Source organism: Uloborus diversus, chromosome 10 (assembly GCF_026930045.1).
Source record: "Uloborus diversus isolate 005 chromosome 10, Udiv.v.3.1, whole genome shotgun sequence".
NCBI lineage: Eukaryota > Metazoa > Arthropoda > Arachnida > Araneae > Uloboridae > Uloborus > Uloborus diversus.
In genome coordinates this window covers 134,893,040-134,909,845 of record NC_072740.1, presented here as the reverse complement: position 1 = coordinate 134,909,845, position 16,806 = coordinate 134,893,040, and the positions used below count along the sequence as shown (strand labels likewise).

General features: G+C 33.1%; 1 protein-coding gene across 1 annotated transcript in view; it reads left to right on the top strand.

The window, feature by feature from the left end:
* Window positions 1–16,806, top strand: part of LOC129231584 (E3 ubiquitin-protein ligase HERC2-like) — a 153,056-nt gene that overhangs the window by 111,829 nt on the left and 24,421 nt on the right. Inside the window, exons 28-29 of the mRNA XM_054865941.1 lie at window positions 1,590–1,685; window positions 4,735–4,985. Coding sequence (XP_054721916.1) covers window positions 1,590–1,685; window positions 4,735–4,985 — 347 coding nt within the window. The remainder of the gene's footprint in view (window positions 1–1,589; window positions 1,686–4,734; window positions 4,986–16,806) is intronic.

Genomic DNA, 16,806 nt, shown 5'->3' with positions numbered 1-16,806 from the left:
AAATAAATAGGTACAGTTTGTTTCGTCTGAGTTTTTCTGTTTTAAACTAATCTTGGAGGTTAGGTTAAATGAATATAAAGAAACTGATAGGTTGTGTGTGTGATCTACATATAGATGGATACAGACATAGATATAGAGATTGATAGATACCAAGATAGATAGATATGTAAAAATAGATATATGTGTAGAGGTAAAAGTATTGGTTGAAATAATTTTAATACCATTGCCAAATTTATTTAACCAGCTGCCAAATGTAAAAATCTCAGCCTTAAAAGGTAAATGGCAGAAAACAAGTCAGTGATCTGATAGCAATTCGTAAAATTCTGAAATCTACAAATTGTGTGGTCTGAAAATGTCTGTGAGTTTGAAAGAGTTGAGTATATATAATTTTTAAAATGTACTTTGTGGATTTTATGTTGTCAAATTTAGTCCTTGAAACATTGGATTCACTCAATTTTTATGGTGAAAACATCACCATACCTTTGCCTTTGAGCTTCACACATATCATATTAAGAGTGCTTTCTGCTGAGAAGCACAGTTTTTTTTTTTTAATTTCTTTCTGACCGTCATTTTGATCATTTATTTTTTATTTCTGCAGAATGAGTTATAGTTGGAACTCTATTAAGCAAAGTCAAAACCTGCAAATAAAGTTAAATATAAAATTTACCAAATAGAGATTTAGATTTTATAATACGCTTTATTTTAAATGAAGTCACATTTTAAAATCATGAGCACTAAATATCATGCTAAATATTTTTTTTTCTTTACTAATCTTATTTGTTTGCCATAGTTTTTCACTAAAAAATTGAAAGAAAAACAGAAAGAACATTTCAGTCTGGAATTGAACCTATTTACTATTTTTAATGCAAGTATTTTATATTTAATTTAAAATACTGAATGCAGAATGCTTTTCGATTTAGAGCTACACTGTTTTATGATATTAGCATGGGACCTTTAATTTCAATTACTTGAAAATTTTGTTAAATTTGTTAGTATCCTTTATTTTAAAATGTTGTTTATGATTTTAATTTAAAAAATCATGGATTATTAAGATGAAAATTACATCCACTGCAAGTTCTGGGAAATTTTTCTAGTGGGTTTGAGATTGATCCCTTCGCTTCACCATTAGAAAGTGAAGTGTAAAGAATATCAGTGTTTCGGAAAAATTATCTAGAAAACCTGTTTTATTTCATGAAACTTGTAAAAAGAAAGAAAATATTTGAAAAATGGGGGAGAAGGGGGAAGGTTAAAGGAAAGTTTTCCAAGAAAAAATGACCACTCTTAGTTATAGCTTTTTTTTTTTGCAAGAAAAATTTTCAAATATTCTCAATTACTTAGAAAAATGCTTAAAATGGAATTTTTTTTAAAAGTAATTCGTTAATGGGCGGTAGGTCAGACTATATAGACTATATTGATTCCTTTATTGTTTTAAACCAATGGTTTTTTAATAGATCCTTTTTTTTTTAAGAAAAGAGATCTTTCAAATAATTTCATAATTTTGTACACAAAGGATTACTTTATTTTCATTGAACATTGCATTGCAGTATTTATTTATTTATTTTGTATTATTATTGAAATTGATTCAATAGGTGAAGTGTACACATGGGGAGACAACAATGAGGGTCAACTTGGTGATGGCTCAACTAGTGCAATTCAGAGACCAAAACTTGTACCGGCTCTTACAGGTGAAATTTGTTTACTTAGTATTTATGACCAAATTATATGTTGTATTTTAATGTGTTCACTTTAAATTAGTGCTTAAGTATTTAATTTATCTACACATGGGTTCTTAAACTTTACCAACTTGCAGTACCCATTAAAGAATTGGATTTTTTTCACAGCATCCTAGTCGATCTCTGTTATATACATATATATCAGAATTCCTTTCGGGGTTAGGAAGCCTTATTGAAACAAATATACTTTACTGGAGAAATAATCTGAACTAAGTTTTGTTTCATATGATATATGGTCCTTTCGTATTGTGTCATATATCACGTCTGAAGTCTAATTCTTGTTTCACTCGCTATAAAATGTCATAATCAATCTTAGAAAATGTGGTTTTGACTATTTTGGCGCAAATCTTGCAATTCACATGGTTCATGGGGCAAAAATTCATGATCTTTGATGTAACACCATAAAAAAAATTGTTTGGAGTTAGATTCAGAGAACACAGTGGCCATGGAAGAAGGTGATTGTTGTCAACAGAACCTCGTCAAATTCAGTGACTAGGCAACTCATTACTGAGGACATGGGAAACGTTGGTCAGATAATTGTGGCGTCCCCATCTTGTTTGAAAATAAACGATCATTGATGGTGACATCTTACAACGAGTGACAGAATTGGTCTTTAGACTTGTTATCTGTCCCATAACAAAAGGTTCACATATTGAACATTTGAAAGAGGTGTAAAGTTTGTTTTTCCAGTAAAAACAACGTTATTGCTGTATTGGTAATATTTTCCTTTAATAAGCCTTCCAAGCCTTGGTGGGAATTGTCACAAAATCGGAACACTTCGCTGCACTCCTCACCAATTCTAGTAGTACCACAGCACCCATTTTGAGAACCCCTGTTATATTACATTAATGAAACTGATGAAGTGCAGAGACGGTTACATAATTTCTCCCCAAAAGTTAAAACTGAAGTATTTTTAGCAAAAAAAAAATTTTAATTCTAAAGCTGCTCGAGCCAAGTTATCATTTTTAAAATACTCTTTCTACAATTAGTTATTTCGTGATTCTTCTATTTCCTAGTCATTTCTCTTTATTTTGATACCTGAAAAAATGTATGTTCTTTACCAAAGAATTACATTGTCTTAGCAGTAAGTAAACATAAACATTAAGTAACAGGCTCAGACACCTAGCCCATTCGTTTTACCAACTCCTATGTACTTCATACCTGAGAAGCAAGCCAAACACCTTGGCATTGACCAAAATGTTTGTAGCTTTTTCCAACAGGGACTTCCATTCCTTTGAAAACTCCTCACTATTACTGTGGTATCATTCATTCTGAGCTACAGAGTAACCACATCCCTCTTATTGAATACTCCCTTCTTTTCAGCAACTTTATTTACATCTTTCATCCAAGCCCCAGTAAACAACACCTTGCCACCTTATGCTTTAATCTCTCTCAGTTGTATTGCCCATACCTCACATACCATAAGATCCCCCAAAATTACCACCATTGTTTCCCAGTCTGGCTCCTTTCTAGCAACTTCCCCCTTTACGTGTGGAATATTTGCACCATCTACAGCTAGCCCATAACTTAATACTAATTAGGCTTCTCTTTTAAGCCCCTCAAACTGGCAGAACATATGATATAATTAGTGGATGTTATTTTAAATAATTTTAATGCTTCTTATAACTCAGATACAGGACCGCATTTAAACAATCCTTACTCTGTCAGGGGACCGTGTGAAAGTTTTGAAGGCCCAGATTGGTTAAAGCGAAATGACTAGCATGCACATACGGTGGCCATGTTTTTTCTTTCGTACAATGCGTTTGTAATATAGAATTCATATTTAAAATGTAACTAAAATAAAAGTTGCTTTGATTCCATTCTTTCATTTATTTGTTCATTTCAAGAGGCAAAAAAAAAAAAAAAACTTTTCTTAAGCTGATCAATAAACGTTAACAACAAAACGTAATCAGTTTGAAATATTACATTTAAAGATAAATTTTTAAAACTGAGCAAGAATTTTTTTCTGAAAAAAATTTTGCAATTTAATTTATACTGAATGCTGCTTTCAAGACAAAAACTTTCACTAAATTTAAAAATTAATGTTATTTCTTATTTTTATATCTCGTGTGTTTATTTTCCTTATAAGAAAAAAAGTAATGATTAAAAATCCTAAAATGCATTGGAATATTTGTTTTAATGTGAATTTCTTAATTGATTGTGGGTACTTGGAACGGCTTATGGAAAAAAGTGGTATTGAGCAAGGGGTGGACAGCTTTAAGAGGGCCATTGATCTTCTTTGGGGACTTATAAACTGACTAGGCTAGCTGATGAACCCAGAGCCTGTTGCTGGTTGTCGCACTTGTATTTGTATTTATAGGTAAAAAGATATCCACCTGTTTCCCATGTACCACTATAATGCATATAATATCCAGTCCTACTCTATATACTCTTCAAAAAGGCAAACCAGAATTGACAAAAATGCAATAATCACAGAATAAATACTAAAGACAGGAAAAGAGCAGTAAAAAAAAAAACTGAGTTGCTGCATCCCACAAAGTGCACAGAATTGAAACAAAGAAAGGCCAAACAAAGAAAAAAACAAAGAAACGCCTCATGTTAGGCTTAGCTGAAAAAAATGCAAAAACGACACAAGAATGCAATTAAATACAATATGGGTTCTTCCCCCCAAAAAAGTTTGAATTGCATGATAAAATACAGTAAAAATACTAAAACAAAATCTGTAATAAACAAAAATTACAAAAGTACTTTTCTGAGGACCAGTAAAACCCCCGGGCTGCAAATTCACCATTTTTTTTTTTTTTTGGAAATTTAATCTAAAAACTTGAAAAAATGAGTAAAAGCAACAATTTCAAGATTTGCTCCTGCTGATCAGGTATCGAAAAATATAACTAAAATTTGAGCATGAACTTCTATATAATAGCATAAATGTATGCTAACTGTGCATTTAATTCCTGAAGTTAATGAAAACAGAAAATATTAATGTTTGTTAACATTTTGTTTAAAATATGTTGACTCAATATGTATGCTTTATTTTTAGGAAAAAAAATTAACAAAGTTGCTTGCGGATCAGCTCACACTGTTGCATGGTCTACATGTAAAACAAGCCATACAGGAAGAATGCCAACGGCTATACCTTTGGAATATGATCATTTAAAAGACATCAGTATACCTGTTTTGCGCAATCGTTACTGTTTACTTTATCACTTTTCTGAAATATTTTGTTCTTCAATATCTATGTTTGATCTTGATGATGACAATTTGAGAGGTCTTTTAGTATCATCAGGAAAGGTAAGTTGGAATAGCCTGGCTTTTTGATTTTATTAATCTATGGTTACCTCTAAGAATTTCTAGTTAGAAAGTAATAATGTGGTAACTAAATAAAGATACATGAGCAATATCCTTTTATGAAACATGCACTTAGCAGACTTGATTAATTTTGCGATAAGAAATGATGAATACTAGGAGCAGTGTCTAGTTTAATAGCATGTTAAAATTATATAGTTGAAAATAACTGAAAATGAAGTTGTTTTGATTTACAAATACAAAAGTGACGACCAGAAACAGGCTCTGGGCCCAGCTAGACTGGTCCTAGTCAATTTACAATCCCCAGTGAAGATCAATGGCCCTCTTAAAACTGTCTACTCCTTTGCTCATTACCACTTCTTCCAAGGTTCCACTACCCTGCTAAAATAATAATTTTTCCTAATATCCATGTTAGCCTGAGATTTAAATAGCTTAAAACAATGACCCCTTGTCCTGTTTTCAGAGCTAAACTTTAGCCCCGTAACATCTTTCATTTTAATAAATTTAAACAACTGAATCATGTCCCCTCGGTCTCTTCTTTGCTCAAGACTGTACATTTTTAGCCTTCTAAGCCTGGAATCATAGTCTAAGTGAAAAAGTCCATTTATTAGCCTTGTAGCTCGCCTTTGAACCCTTTCCAATACATTAATCTCTTTCTTAAGATAAGGAGACCAAAACTGAACAGCATACTCCAAATGAGGTCTTACAAAACTTCTATATAAGGGCAGAAGAACTTCTTTATATTTGTTTGAAATAGATCTATTGATAAACCCAAGCATCTTATTGGCCTTGTTACTAGCAATTCTGCACTGTTGGCTAAACTTTAAATCCTGACTTATTAAGACCCCCAGATCAATAACTTTGTCTGCCTGACTAATGACTGAACCTTGCAAATAATAACTAGTACACTTATTTCCTTGCCCTAAATGTAGCACTTGACATTTCCCAACATTAACAGCCATACCCCATTTATCAGCCCACTCCGTAATATGATCTAGATCCTCTTGCAACTGTTTTGCTTGTTCTTCATTTCCTACAGTCCTGACATCTTTGACATCATCAGCAAAACAAGTCGTGTTCCCAGAAATATTTTTGTGAATATTGTTCATAAAAACATTGAACAAAACAGGGCCTAACACTGATCCTTGAGGAACCCCGCTTAAAACCTCACTCCAATTAGAATAATTTCCCCTTACAACTACCCTTTGTTTCCTTCCAGTCAGCCAGTTTTTTACCCAAATGAAAGTTTTCCCTCCTATTCCTATATGAGCTAATTTGCTAAGTAGAGCAACATGCGGTACCTTATCGAAAGCTTTTTGAAAATCAATGTAAACAACATCTACAGGCTTCTTATTGTCCAAAGCCATGGTAACTTTGTCATAGAAATGTAATAAATTAGTTGCACAAGATTTTTACCTTTCCGGAAACCGTACTGAAAACTAGTCAATAGATTATTAGTCTCTAGAAAATTTACTATCTTAATTTTTATCAATGTTTCAAAAATTTTGCAAACCACCGAAGTTAGACTCACAGGCATGGGCGGATTTATGGGGGGTCGGAGGGGGGCAATGCCCCCCCAGTTTTGGGAGGATTTTATATAGTAACAACACATCTTCCAAATATTAAAAAAAAAATTATCATTATTTTTTCTTTTTTGAATAGTTCAGAAGGGGTTGGGTGGATTTAGAGGGTGTCATAGGGACAATGTCCCCCAGTTTTGGGAGGACTTTATATAGTAACAACACGTGTTCCAAAATCTTAAAACAAAAAAAATCATGACTTTTTCTTTTTTGAATAGTTAAATGAAAATGAAGAGAAAAGTGAATGTCCTTTTCTGATGAGAGAACAGAAAAGGGGGGGGGGTTAACGAACATTAAATAAAAATAGTATAGCTGTCACTGGGGTGTTGAAAATGTGTCAAAATTCACTATTTTGGACTGAAAAACCTTTTGGGCAAGTATATGAATGAAAATATAGGTTAAACGAGCTATACATTAAGCTGCAACACTTATAATGATTGACGATTATTTCAACAAATTAGAACCTAAAGCAAAGGGGGGAAAACTCCCCCCCCCCATTAGCGCTAACAGAACGATCTACTCGTTATGATTTGTGTCCACATTACAAGTATATTTATGCATAATATTTATGTTCTTAGTAGATTAATTAGCCTTTTGAGAAATTCTAAAAAACAAAAAAAAATTTGTTTTTTCTCTCTCTTTCTTTTTAAGAGAGAGAGAGAGAAAATAAATACTACCGCAAATTGAATAAATTTCAATTATCTGAGTATTCTGATTAGATGAATCTTTTTACTTAGAAGGAGAGTACAATTTTACTTACTTTATAAATACATTTAAAAATTAATGCAAGTCATAATCATCTAAATCTAATTGAGTCAGACCTTGTCATTACTGAAATCTAAATAATTGAGTCATCAAAAGTTTTGGAAAAATTTGCTGAAATTTTATAAAAGTCTATAAAAAGCTAACAAAGATTGGTAAAATCGTAAAAATCCTTTAACCGTAAAAATTACAAGCAAATCAAGCAAAAATTTGCAGGTAAGAGTGAATTACAAACAGGGCCGAATTTGCCTATAAGGTAAACAAGCTATTGCTTAGGGCTTCTGCTTTGAAGTGGGTCCCCAACTCCCCCCAAAAAAATTCATGATTCGTTCCTTAAAAAATGGAAATTGCTTGAAAAAACTAATTTCATTTTTAAGTGCTTGAAAACCTTGAACATTTGGAAAAGTGTGGCTACAAACCTTAAATTTTAAAATTTAGAACAAATGGTAGAGGGGGAGGAATGCCAAAATATGTCAAATTCAGCTCTTTGCCACATCCTGTATCAAAAATGTAAAAATCATGGTTCTCACGTTTGTAACATATTATTTGAAATAAATTTTTGTGACTCACATGTTTCACATCTTGCTATTAATTCAATCCCAAATGCAAAATTTTGGATATTCTTTTGGTGTTGCTTGCTTTTATCTTACTTCTGCATGTTGTCAATCTGTTTAGCCCAAAAATAAAATTACACTCTAAGTAGAGTGTAATTCCTCTTTGTTTTCTGTCCCACTTGTAACTGAATAGAAGTTGTTGTAATGAGAAATCTATAGTTTTTTCTTTTAAATTTAAAATAGCTATTTCTCACAAAGGTAAAACTTTACACTCAAGTATTAAAATATCATAGACTGGAAAGTACAAATGAAGTGCGTTAAATAATTTTATTTATTCTAGAGTCCTTGAAAATAATTAGATAAGTCTTTGAAAATCCTAAGCAATGTGAGCTCCAATTACTTCTACTGCATATTGTTAATCTGTTTAGCCAGGAAAAAAAAATACATTACCTCTATTCCTTTTCGTTTTCTGCACAATTTATAATTAAAAAAAAGTTGCTGCAATGAGAAATCTATTGTTTATTTTTTCTTTCAAACTTAAAATGACTGTTTCTTACAAAATTTTAACAATACTGTATAACTGTATAATCTGGTTATCAATTTCTATGTCTATACAATTAACCTTTATAAGGCTTCAAAATGCAGAATTTTATATCCATTTTACAAAATTTCCTCCGGGGGAGAAACCCAGGGACCCTTAAAATTGGAGCCCTGCGTTACTCTCTCGATAACAGCTCCCTATCTTTAGGTTAATTCAAAAAGGACAGCATGAAAACATGCATTAATGAAAACGACACACAAAAAAGTAAAGCATGGACTTATGCATCACAGGAAACAGACAAAAACATGAGAGTGGGAAGCAATAAAAATGTTGCTAAAAAAAAAAAAAAAAAATCCTGCCCCCCCAGGAACTCAGTTCTAAATCCGCCTATGCTCACAGGTCTATAATTTCCCGCACTCACTTTAGACCCTTTCTTGAAGAGCGGTGTAATGTTAGCCAGCTTCCAGTCCTCTGGCACTGTCCCCGAGTTATAAGAAGCATTGAAAATATTTACGATTACATCAGCTAATTCCTCCGCACATTCAACTAAAATTTTTGGATAAATATTATCAGGTCCCGGAGTCTTCGCCTCTTTAATTTTTTTCAAATGAAGTAAAACGTCATCCCTGGAAAATACAAAGTCCTCAAGCTGTACTATAGCTTGTGTCTTCTTGGTGTCAACTGTTGAGATACAGTTATCGTTAAAAACACTCGAAAAAATTTATTTAGAACATTAGCAATATCACTATCGTCCTGAATTAAAATTCCGTGCTCATCTACCAGTGGCCCAATATGACTATTTCAAACTTTCCCCGAATTAGCGTATGCAAAAAACCTCTTGAGATTCCTGTTTATGTTATCTGCCAGTCTTTGCTCCAACTCTCTTTTCTGAATCCGTACCAAATACTTAAATTTACGCCTTGCCTTACAATAGTGGAGCCTATCTGCACTGGGACCAGTTTCTCTAAACCTATGAAAAGTAGCTTGCTTGTAATTTAGAGCGTCTTTAGTTTCCCTGGAGAACCACATAAGCCAAATTTTAGTGTTGACACCCTTTCTCCTAAAAGAAACATGATCCCGAACCGTTTTCGCTAGCTTTTCCTTAAACTCTGTCTACTGAAGATTCACATCGCTATTGTCCAATCCAGAAGAAAAAAACTGCTTTCAAACTCTGCCTAAGTGCCACAAAATCAGCATTTCTGAAATTGTGCACAACCCTAAAATTCTCTACTTCGTTCGTATCAAATTTAATCAAAAAACTTATACTCTGCTGGTCACTGTCGCCAATGTGTTCCACTACACATAACCCCTGAACAGAACCTTCCATATCACAGAAAACTAGATCCAAAATCACGTCTTGTCGAGTACCCTGAGTTAAAATTTGATCTAAAAAACAGTCGCCAATTACTTTCAAAAATTCCTCTTCTCTGCTATTACTATGGTAAAAATTATTCCAATCAATTCCTGGAAAATTAAAATCTCCCATTATAATGACTGACCCCTTGCTTGAAATGTCACTAATAATACTAAACATCTGTTCATCTTGACCCTGGCTTAGGTTGGGTGGCCTATAAATGTTCCCTAAACGTAGTTCATTGCCCTTATTGCTCATCAACTCCAGCCAAATCATATTAATCTCATTAGGTTTATCATTAATTACCAATTCATTGCATGTTGAAGTGTCTCTGACATAAAATAAAACCCCACCACCTCTTTTACCTACCGTATATACTCGCGTATAAGTCGAGAAATTTTGTCCAAAAAATGAGATCAAAGGAAGGGGGGTCGACTTATACGCGGGTCAAATTTTCCGAAAAAAATTTTCCGATCAGCGAGAGCTGGGAAGCTACGAGAAATGCCGATGTGCGGTTACAGGTAGTCGCTGATAAGTTGCTATTGTGAAAAAGTAAACTTATTCAAAAATAATAACTAAAAAAACCTAAATAATACACATAAGTAAAGATAATTTTATTCCTCTTTATTAAGGATCAAATCAGCAATTAACAAATATCGTGAAACGTATTAAAATATTTATCGTCAACAGTCACGCCATTCAGACTGAGAGTGCGTTCGACGAGCGCGACCGGTTAGAACGCCGCGGTTAGTAACTGGTTACTTACCGGTGACCGGTGAGGTTCGTCGAACGCATCCTTTGATATCATTGACGATTCTGCAGCCGCCGATGTATAGGATGACGCGGTGATGACGGAAGCGGACTTTAATGAACTTTTTTTTGCGTCCGACTCGGAATCCGAGTTTGAAGGCTTTTAGAAATGTTTTCCTATTTAATTCCTATTTTATTTGTAAATAAATGTGTTCATTATTTTGAAATTTCTTTGAAAATAATTCGCGATGTTTTTGGAAAGTATGGGGGTCGACTTATACGCGGGTTTTAGATTTTTCTGGATTTTTTCTCTGAAAAAGGGGGGGTCGACTTATACGCGAGATCGACCTATACGCGAGTATATACGGTACTCTATCTTGTCTAAACAAATTATACCCAGCAATAGATAATAAATCATCATCACTTTCGGTAGACCATGTCTAGGTAACTCCAATAATATCCAACCTCTCGTCTATTGTTATGCTTTTCAATTCTTCCATCTTGTTCCTAATACTACGAGCATTTGTATAAAAAACCTTAAGTAAGCCCATCCTACCTTTATTTAATGCTGCGCAATTATTTGAATCCCAACTGTTAAAATCTTTTCTCTTACTAGCCACTCTATTTCCGTTTCTACTGAAATCCCAATAGTTAGTACCCATTCGAATTCTGCTCCTTAAAGCATGCCCCCCATTCCAACTTAGTTTTTTGATTCTGAATCCTCTAAAACTAAACCACTAACCATTTTGACACCCGTAGAACTCAGATGCAGGCCATCCCTAGCAATCCAATCGCGTTTACATTTACTCCACACATCAATAAACCTGATACTACGCTTAACACAAATTTCCTTGAGTACCAGGTTCATACACCTAGCCCGTTGGTTTAACCAACTCCTATGCACTCCATATCTGGGAAGCAAACCAACCACTTGGACATTTGCCGAACAGTTGGTTGCTTTGTCCAATAGGGAATCCCATTCCTTAGTAAACTCATTGTTGTTGCTATGGCCTACATCGTTAGTTCCCACCCACAAAGTAACTACATCCTCTTTATTGAATACCCCCTTCTTTTCAGCAACCCTATTTACATCTCTCACCTGAGCCCCTGACAAACAACATCTAGCCACCTTACGTCTAACTCTGCCTATTGAGTTTCCCACCTCACGCACCATTGAATCTCCCAAAATTATACCCTTTGTTTCCCAGTCTTTTGCATCTGCAATAACTTTCCCCTTTACCTCTGGAATATTCCCGCTATCTAACACACAGCTAATGCCCACCTTCTTTTTAATAACTTCCTCCCTTACCTCTGGAATATTCCCACTATCTAATACACAGCTGATGCCCACCTCCTTTTTACTAACTTCCCCCTTTCCCTCTGGAGTGTTAACCCTATCTACACTCCTACAGCCTAATGCTAACTCACCCTCCAAAGTAAGCATCCTAACTCTAATTTCTGAGAGTTCAACGCAGTTAGTGCAAATGAAATCCTTCTCAGACTCATCCTTCCCCTTAAACAAGCAGAACATCTGACATAGGTCACAAGAAATCCGCTTGTCCCCTTTACCACTTTTAACCGCCTTCATTATGCATATAACCCCCATTCTAGCTCAAAATGATACTTAAAAGTCAATACAAAAATGCAAAATTGAAGAAATAAAACTAATTATTAGAATTAGAAAGCATTGGAAGTAAAAAAGGTACAAAAATTACAAAATCCTAAGACAAGCAGTAAATTAAAATAAACAAGTTACACACTTAACAGAGCACTTAGGCTTAACAATAAGAAATCAGCACATTTTAGGCTTAGCTACAAAGAATAGAAAAACACTTTAAGAAAGCAAGTAAATCAAAAATAAGACTTAAAAGCACAAAAATACTTAATTATATGATAAAATACAATAAAAATACTGAAATTAAAGCAGTAAAATAAACAATTACAGTAAAAAATCACTTATCTCAGGAGCAGCAAAATATCACCCCAGCAACAGTAGCGCCCTCTATCGGCGAAACATACAATTTTAACAACTAAATTAAAAATGTGAAGTAGCAGTAACTTTTAGGTATATTTACAATTAAGCTGAAAAATAATGATTTCTTCTTAAACTCGTGATTATACAGTGGTAAACCTAGCATGGATTACATTCAGGCAGTAATTTTTGGTGCACCCTCCCCCCTTTACAAAGGCAAATTTTTAAAAAAAGTTTTAATTTTAATACATTATTTGCCGAAGAAATCGCCCAAACCGTTTTTGAATCTTTCCGCTCAATTTAACTCTTTTTTTTTTCTTATTGTATTTTATTTTGTACTTGCCATATGACAATAACAACAACAGGTGGCAACATTTGTTCACTTTTTCCAGAGGGTGCTGTCAATCAGAAGACAAAACCAGAAATCAATCGGAAGGCAATCAGGAAGTACAATCACAGCAAATCAATGAAAATGATGCAAAGTTTTTCTCATTTTTTTAGAGGCTGCTATTAAAGCAAACGAGCTGATGTGTGTCTCACATGACTGCCTTTTACTCCAATTTAATGTCATTTTCCCATTATTGGCAATTTTAATGTGATTCAATAGTTTACTCTAAATATCACCAACAGTGGCCAAATTGAAACCAAATTAAAAAGAAAAATTGCCAAATTTGTCTCTAAATTGGCGACAAAACTTGACGACCAAAAGACTGGCGATATATCGCCAAGTGTCCACCAAATTGTTACATCACTTGAGTTTACATCAAAATTAACAATGATTTCCCCCCAAAAAGGGGCAAAATACCCCCTTAGAAACACCCGAATGCAACCAAAAGGGGAGGTGCACAACTAGACCCCACTAGTAGTCTACGTACCAAATTTCATTTTTCTAGGACATACTGTTCTTGAACTATGCAACAAACATATGCACATACATACGTACATATAGACGTCACGAGAAAACTCGTTGTAACTAACTCGGGAATTGTCAAAATGGATATTTCACGTGTCTCTACTTTCTTAGGCACTTTTCCACGTGTGGTCGAGTCGAAAAAAAACCTCAATATTCATTCGGGGTTGAGCAAAATGGAAATTAAGGTCGATTTTTGAGTGAAATTGTTTTTGCGAATACAATACTTCCTTTTTTGTAAAAGGATTTAAAGAGAGAAAAAAATCTACTAGAAATTAATTGATAAGAGGATAAAGTATGATTCTCTTCTACAGGAAGTTAATGTAGTACTTTAATAGAAAAAATTCATTTTATTTTTCATCGCCAACTTGCAGAGTTCGTCTGCTAACGATATTGTGCTGTGCGATGTTTTATTTATTACGAGTAGGAAATTTTCTATTTCTCTAAATAATAGAGGGATTGAGAATGTAGTAGAATTAATTATGTAAATACTTTTTTTAAAATTAATTGCAAATTTCCTGATGCATTTTGAAAACTAATTAAAGTGAATTATTTTCTTTTGTGACTTTTAACAGATAGAAATAAATGTTAATGTTTCCTTTACTTAATTTCAAGCTGATATTATAATAATTTCTTTTATGTATTCACTTATAATCACCACATCCAGTTAAACCCTCACCAGGGTTGATATGGTGGTGATTGGTGTTAAGTTTTAAAAAATAAATTAATGTATTCACTTATTGCTGAGACCTAATTGTTATCATTATTATTATAATTATTGTTGCATTTTCTTTGACAACAAAATCAAAAAAAAATTGAGAAACCTTATTCATTAAAAAAAAAAACCATGTAACATAAGAGTGAATTGTGATTATCGAAAACTTGATTAATTTCTACAGAAAAGCCTGCAATTATCTCAAAAAAGCGTGCAGAGATATAACAGAAAAAAATAAGTTTTTGGAAAGTTAAAACGAGTTACACCCAAAATATATGTTTGGAAGATTGATTTGAACCAAGAATTCTTGATCTGATGTTTTTTTACTACAATACAGGGGATTTTTACATTATTACAACTTTGAAAAATACCATACGAAAAATTACAAGCTGCAGAAAGTAAGTAGCTTATTTGCTGTGGATCTGTTAGTTCTGGTGAAAAATCGTTGCCGTTATTACACTACTGGGTGGAGACAAATCAGGGAATTTCATCAATCAGGGAAATATCAGGAAACTTCAAAAAAATAACAAATTCACTGAAAATTGATAAAATGAAGAAAAAAAAAGAGAAATTTTTTTGCTTTGCAAGATTAAGTACCTTAATTTCCTATGCATTTTTCGCCAATTATTTGTTTTAAGAAAAAGTAAAACTTATGAGGTGGAATTACACACTGCTGCATATTAATTAGTACATCTCTTTTCTCAGCGTCAAAGTATCCAACCTTAACTTATTAACCACAGGGTGAACTTCCTATGATTTTTTCTGTGTCTATAAAGTTGTTTATTTTATGTACCTTAAATTTCCTTTCACTCATTCCATGCTACGTAAAATAAATAACCCTATGAGCAAAGAGGAAGCCCTTATTAATGTCTTGGCTCCCTTGCCTTTACTCGGTGTTTTGAAGTAATTAGCATATTGTAATCAAAATTTCGAGAAGAAATCTTTGTTTTTTAAATTGATACTGATAAAAGAAAAGTTATTACTTCTTCACGTTTTTAATTTAGTTGCGAAATTTGAATGGAAATCAAAATCAACTTCGTTTTTTACCATTGTATTATTCGCTGTCACCTCAAATTAGACAAAGGGATTTTTTTTCCAGACTTTAAAAATCTTTGTTTTAAAACCAAGCATTTCAATGTTCGTTAACAAGTAGTCTTAAGCGTTTTTTTTTCCCTACAAGTAATGAAAGCATTTGAAGCTGAGTTACCTTTTGTACATATAAGTAAATATTTTTATTATTTTTTAATAGTTAAAATGCTGTATTCATTTCTTAAAACCTAAGTTCTTGATTAGAAATTAGCTCAATATGACTGGTTGCTAAAAGGTTTCAATTTGTTTTACATAAATGTGTCTGTCATTTGCATAAGTAAAACTATATTACTTCTATACTTTCACTGTCACTTGTTATTCTTGCAGCAATAATTATACTGCTAGAAAATTTACTTCAAAATTATTTCCATATAAACTTTTTAGCTTTATCATGATTAGAATAAGAGTGGTTTTGAATAATTTCATGATTCTTATGCTAACTGGTTATTGGAAGTAAAGAGTATTTGTTATAGTTTTCCTACAATATTTCCCTGTAGATAATTCAATGTACTATTTTTACTAACAAAGGAACATTTTTTCAAAATATATTTTTAATCGACAGCTTAAAACATTTCAAACACTGCATTTATTTTAATATGCAATGGTTTTTAAGTAGGGCAAAGAAAGGAAACCATTACCATTGGCAATGTAAGTTAGGGAAATTTGGTAAACAAAATCAGGTAAATCAAGGAAAAGTCAGGGAACTTTTTTCCACAGGTATTGTCGCCATCCTGTTCTATTATTAATCATATATGCTTGGGTTCATCAATAGATCTATTTCAAACAAATCTAAGAAAGTTCTTCTGCCTTTATATAGGAGTTTAGTAAGACCTCATTTGGAGTATGCTGTTCAGTTTTGGTCGCCTTATCTGAAGAAAGATATTTTTGTATTGGAAAGGGTTCAAAGAAGGCTAACTAAATTAGTAAGGGGACTCTCAGATTTAGATTATGATACCAGACTTAATAGGCTTAACATGTATAGCCTGGAGCAAAGGAGAGTCAGAGGGGACATGATTCAGTTATTTAAATTTATCAAAATGAAAGATGTAAATGGATTAAATTTTTGCGGGGAAAGCAGGACGAGGGGTCATTGTTTTAAGCTATTTAAATCTCAGGCTAACTTGGAAATCAGGAAAAACTACTACTTTAGCAGGGTCGTGGGCACTTGGAATAACTTACCGGAAGAGGCGGTAATGAGCAAGGGAGTGGATAGCTTTAAGAGGGCCATTGATCTTCATTGGGGACTAATTAATTGACTAGGACCAGCCTAGCTGGGCCCAGTGCCTGTTGCTGGTCGTCACATTTGTATTTGTATTTATTTGTATATATAAGGGGAGGGGGATGTGACTTCACATAAATGTTTAAAGGGGCAAAGAGCCTGAAAGGTTGTGAATCCCTGCTTTAAAAGATAATATTGTAATAGCTACAGTATTTTTTAAAAGTTTCTGTTGCACATTGAAGTTTAGTTTTCAAAATTGGGAGGTAAGAACATAGAAAACTAATTTTTACATCAAATTTTCTATATGTTTCGGTTTTTTCTTTTGCCTGAATAACAGGAAAATCATTAAAATATTATTTT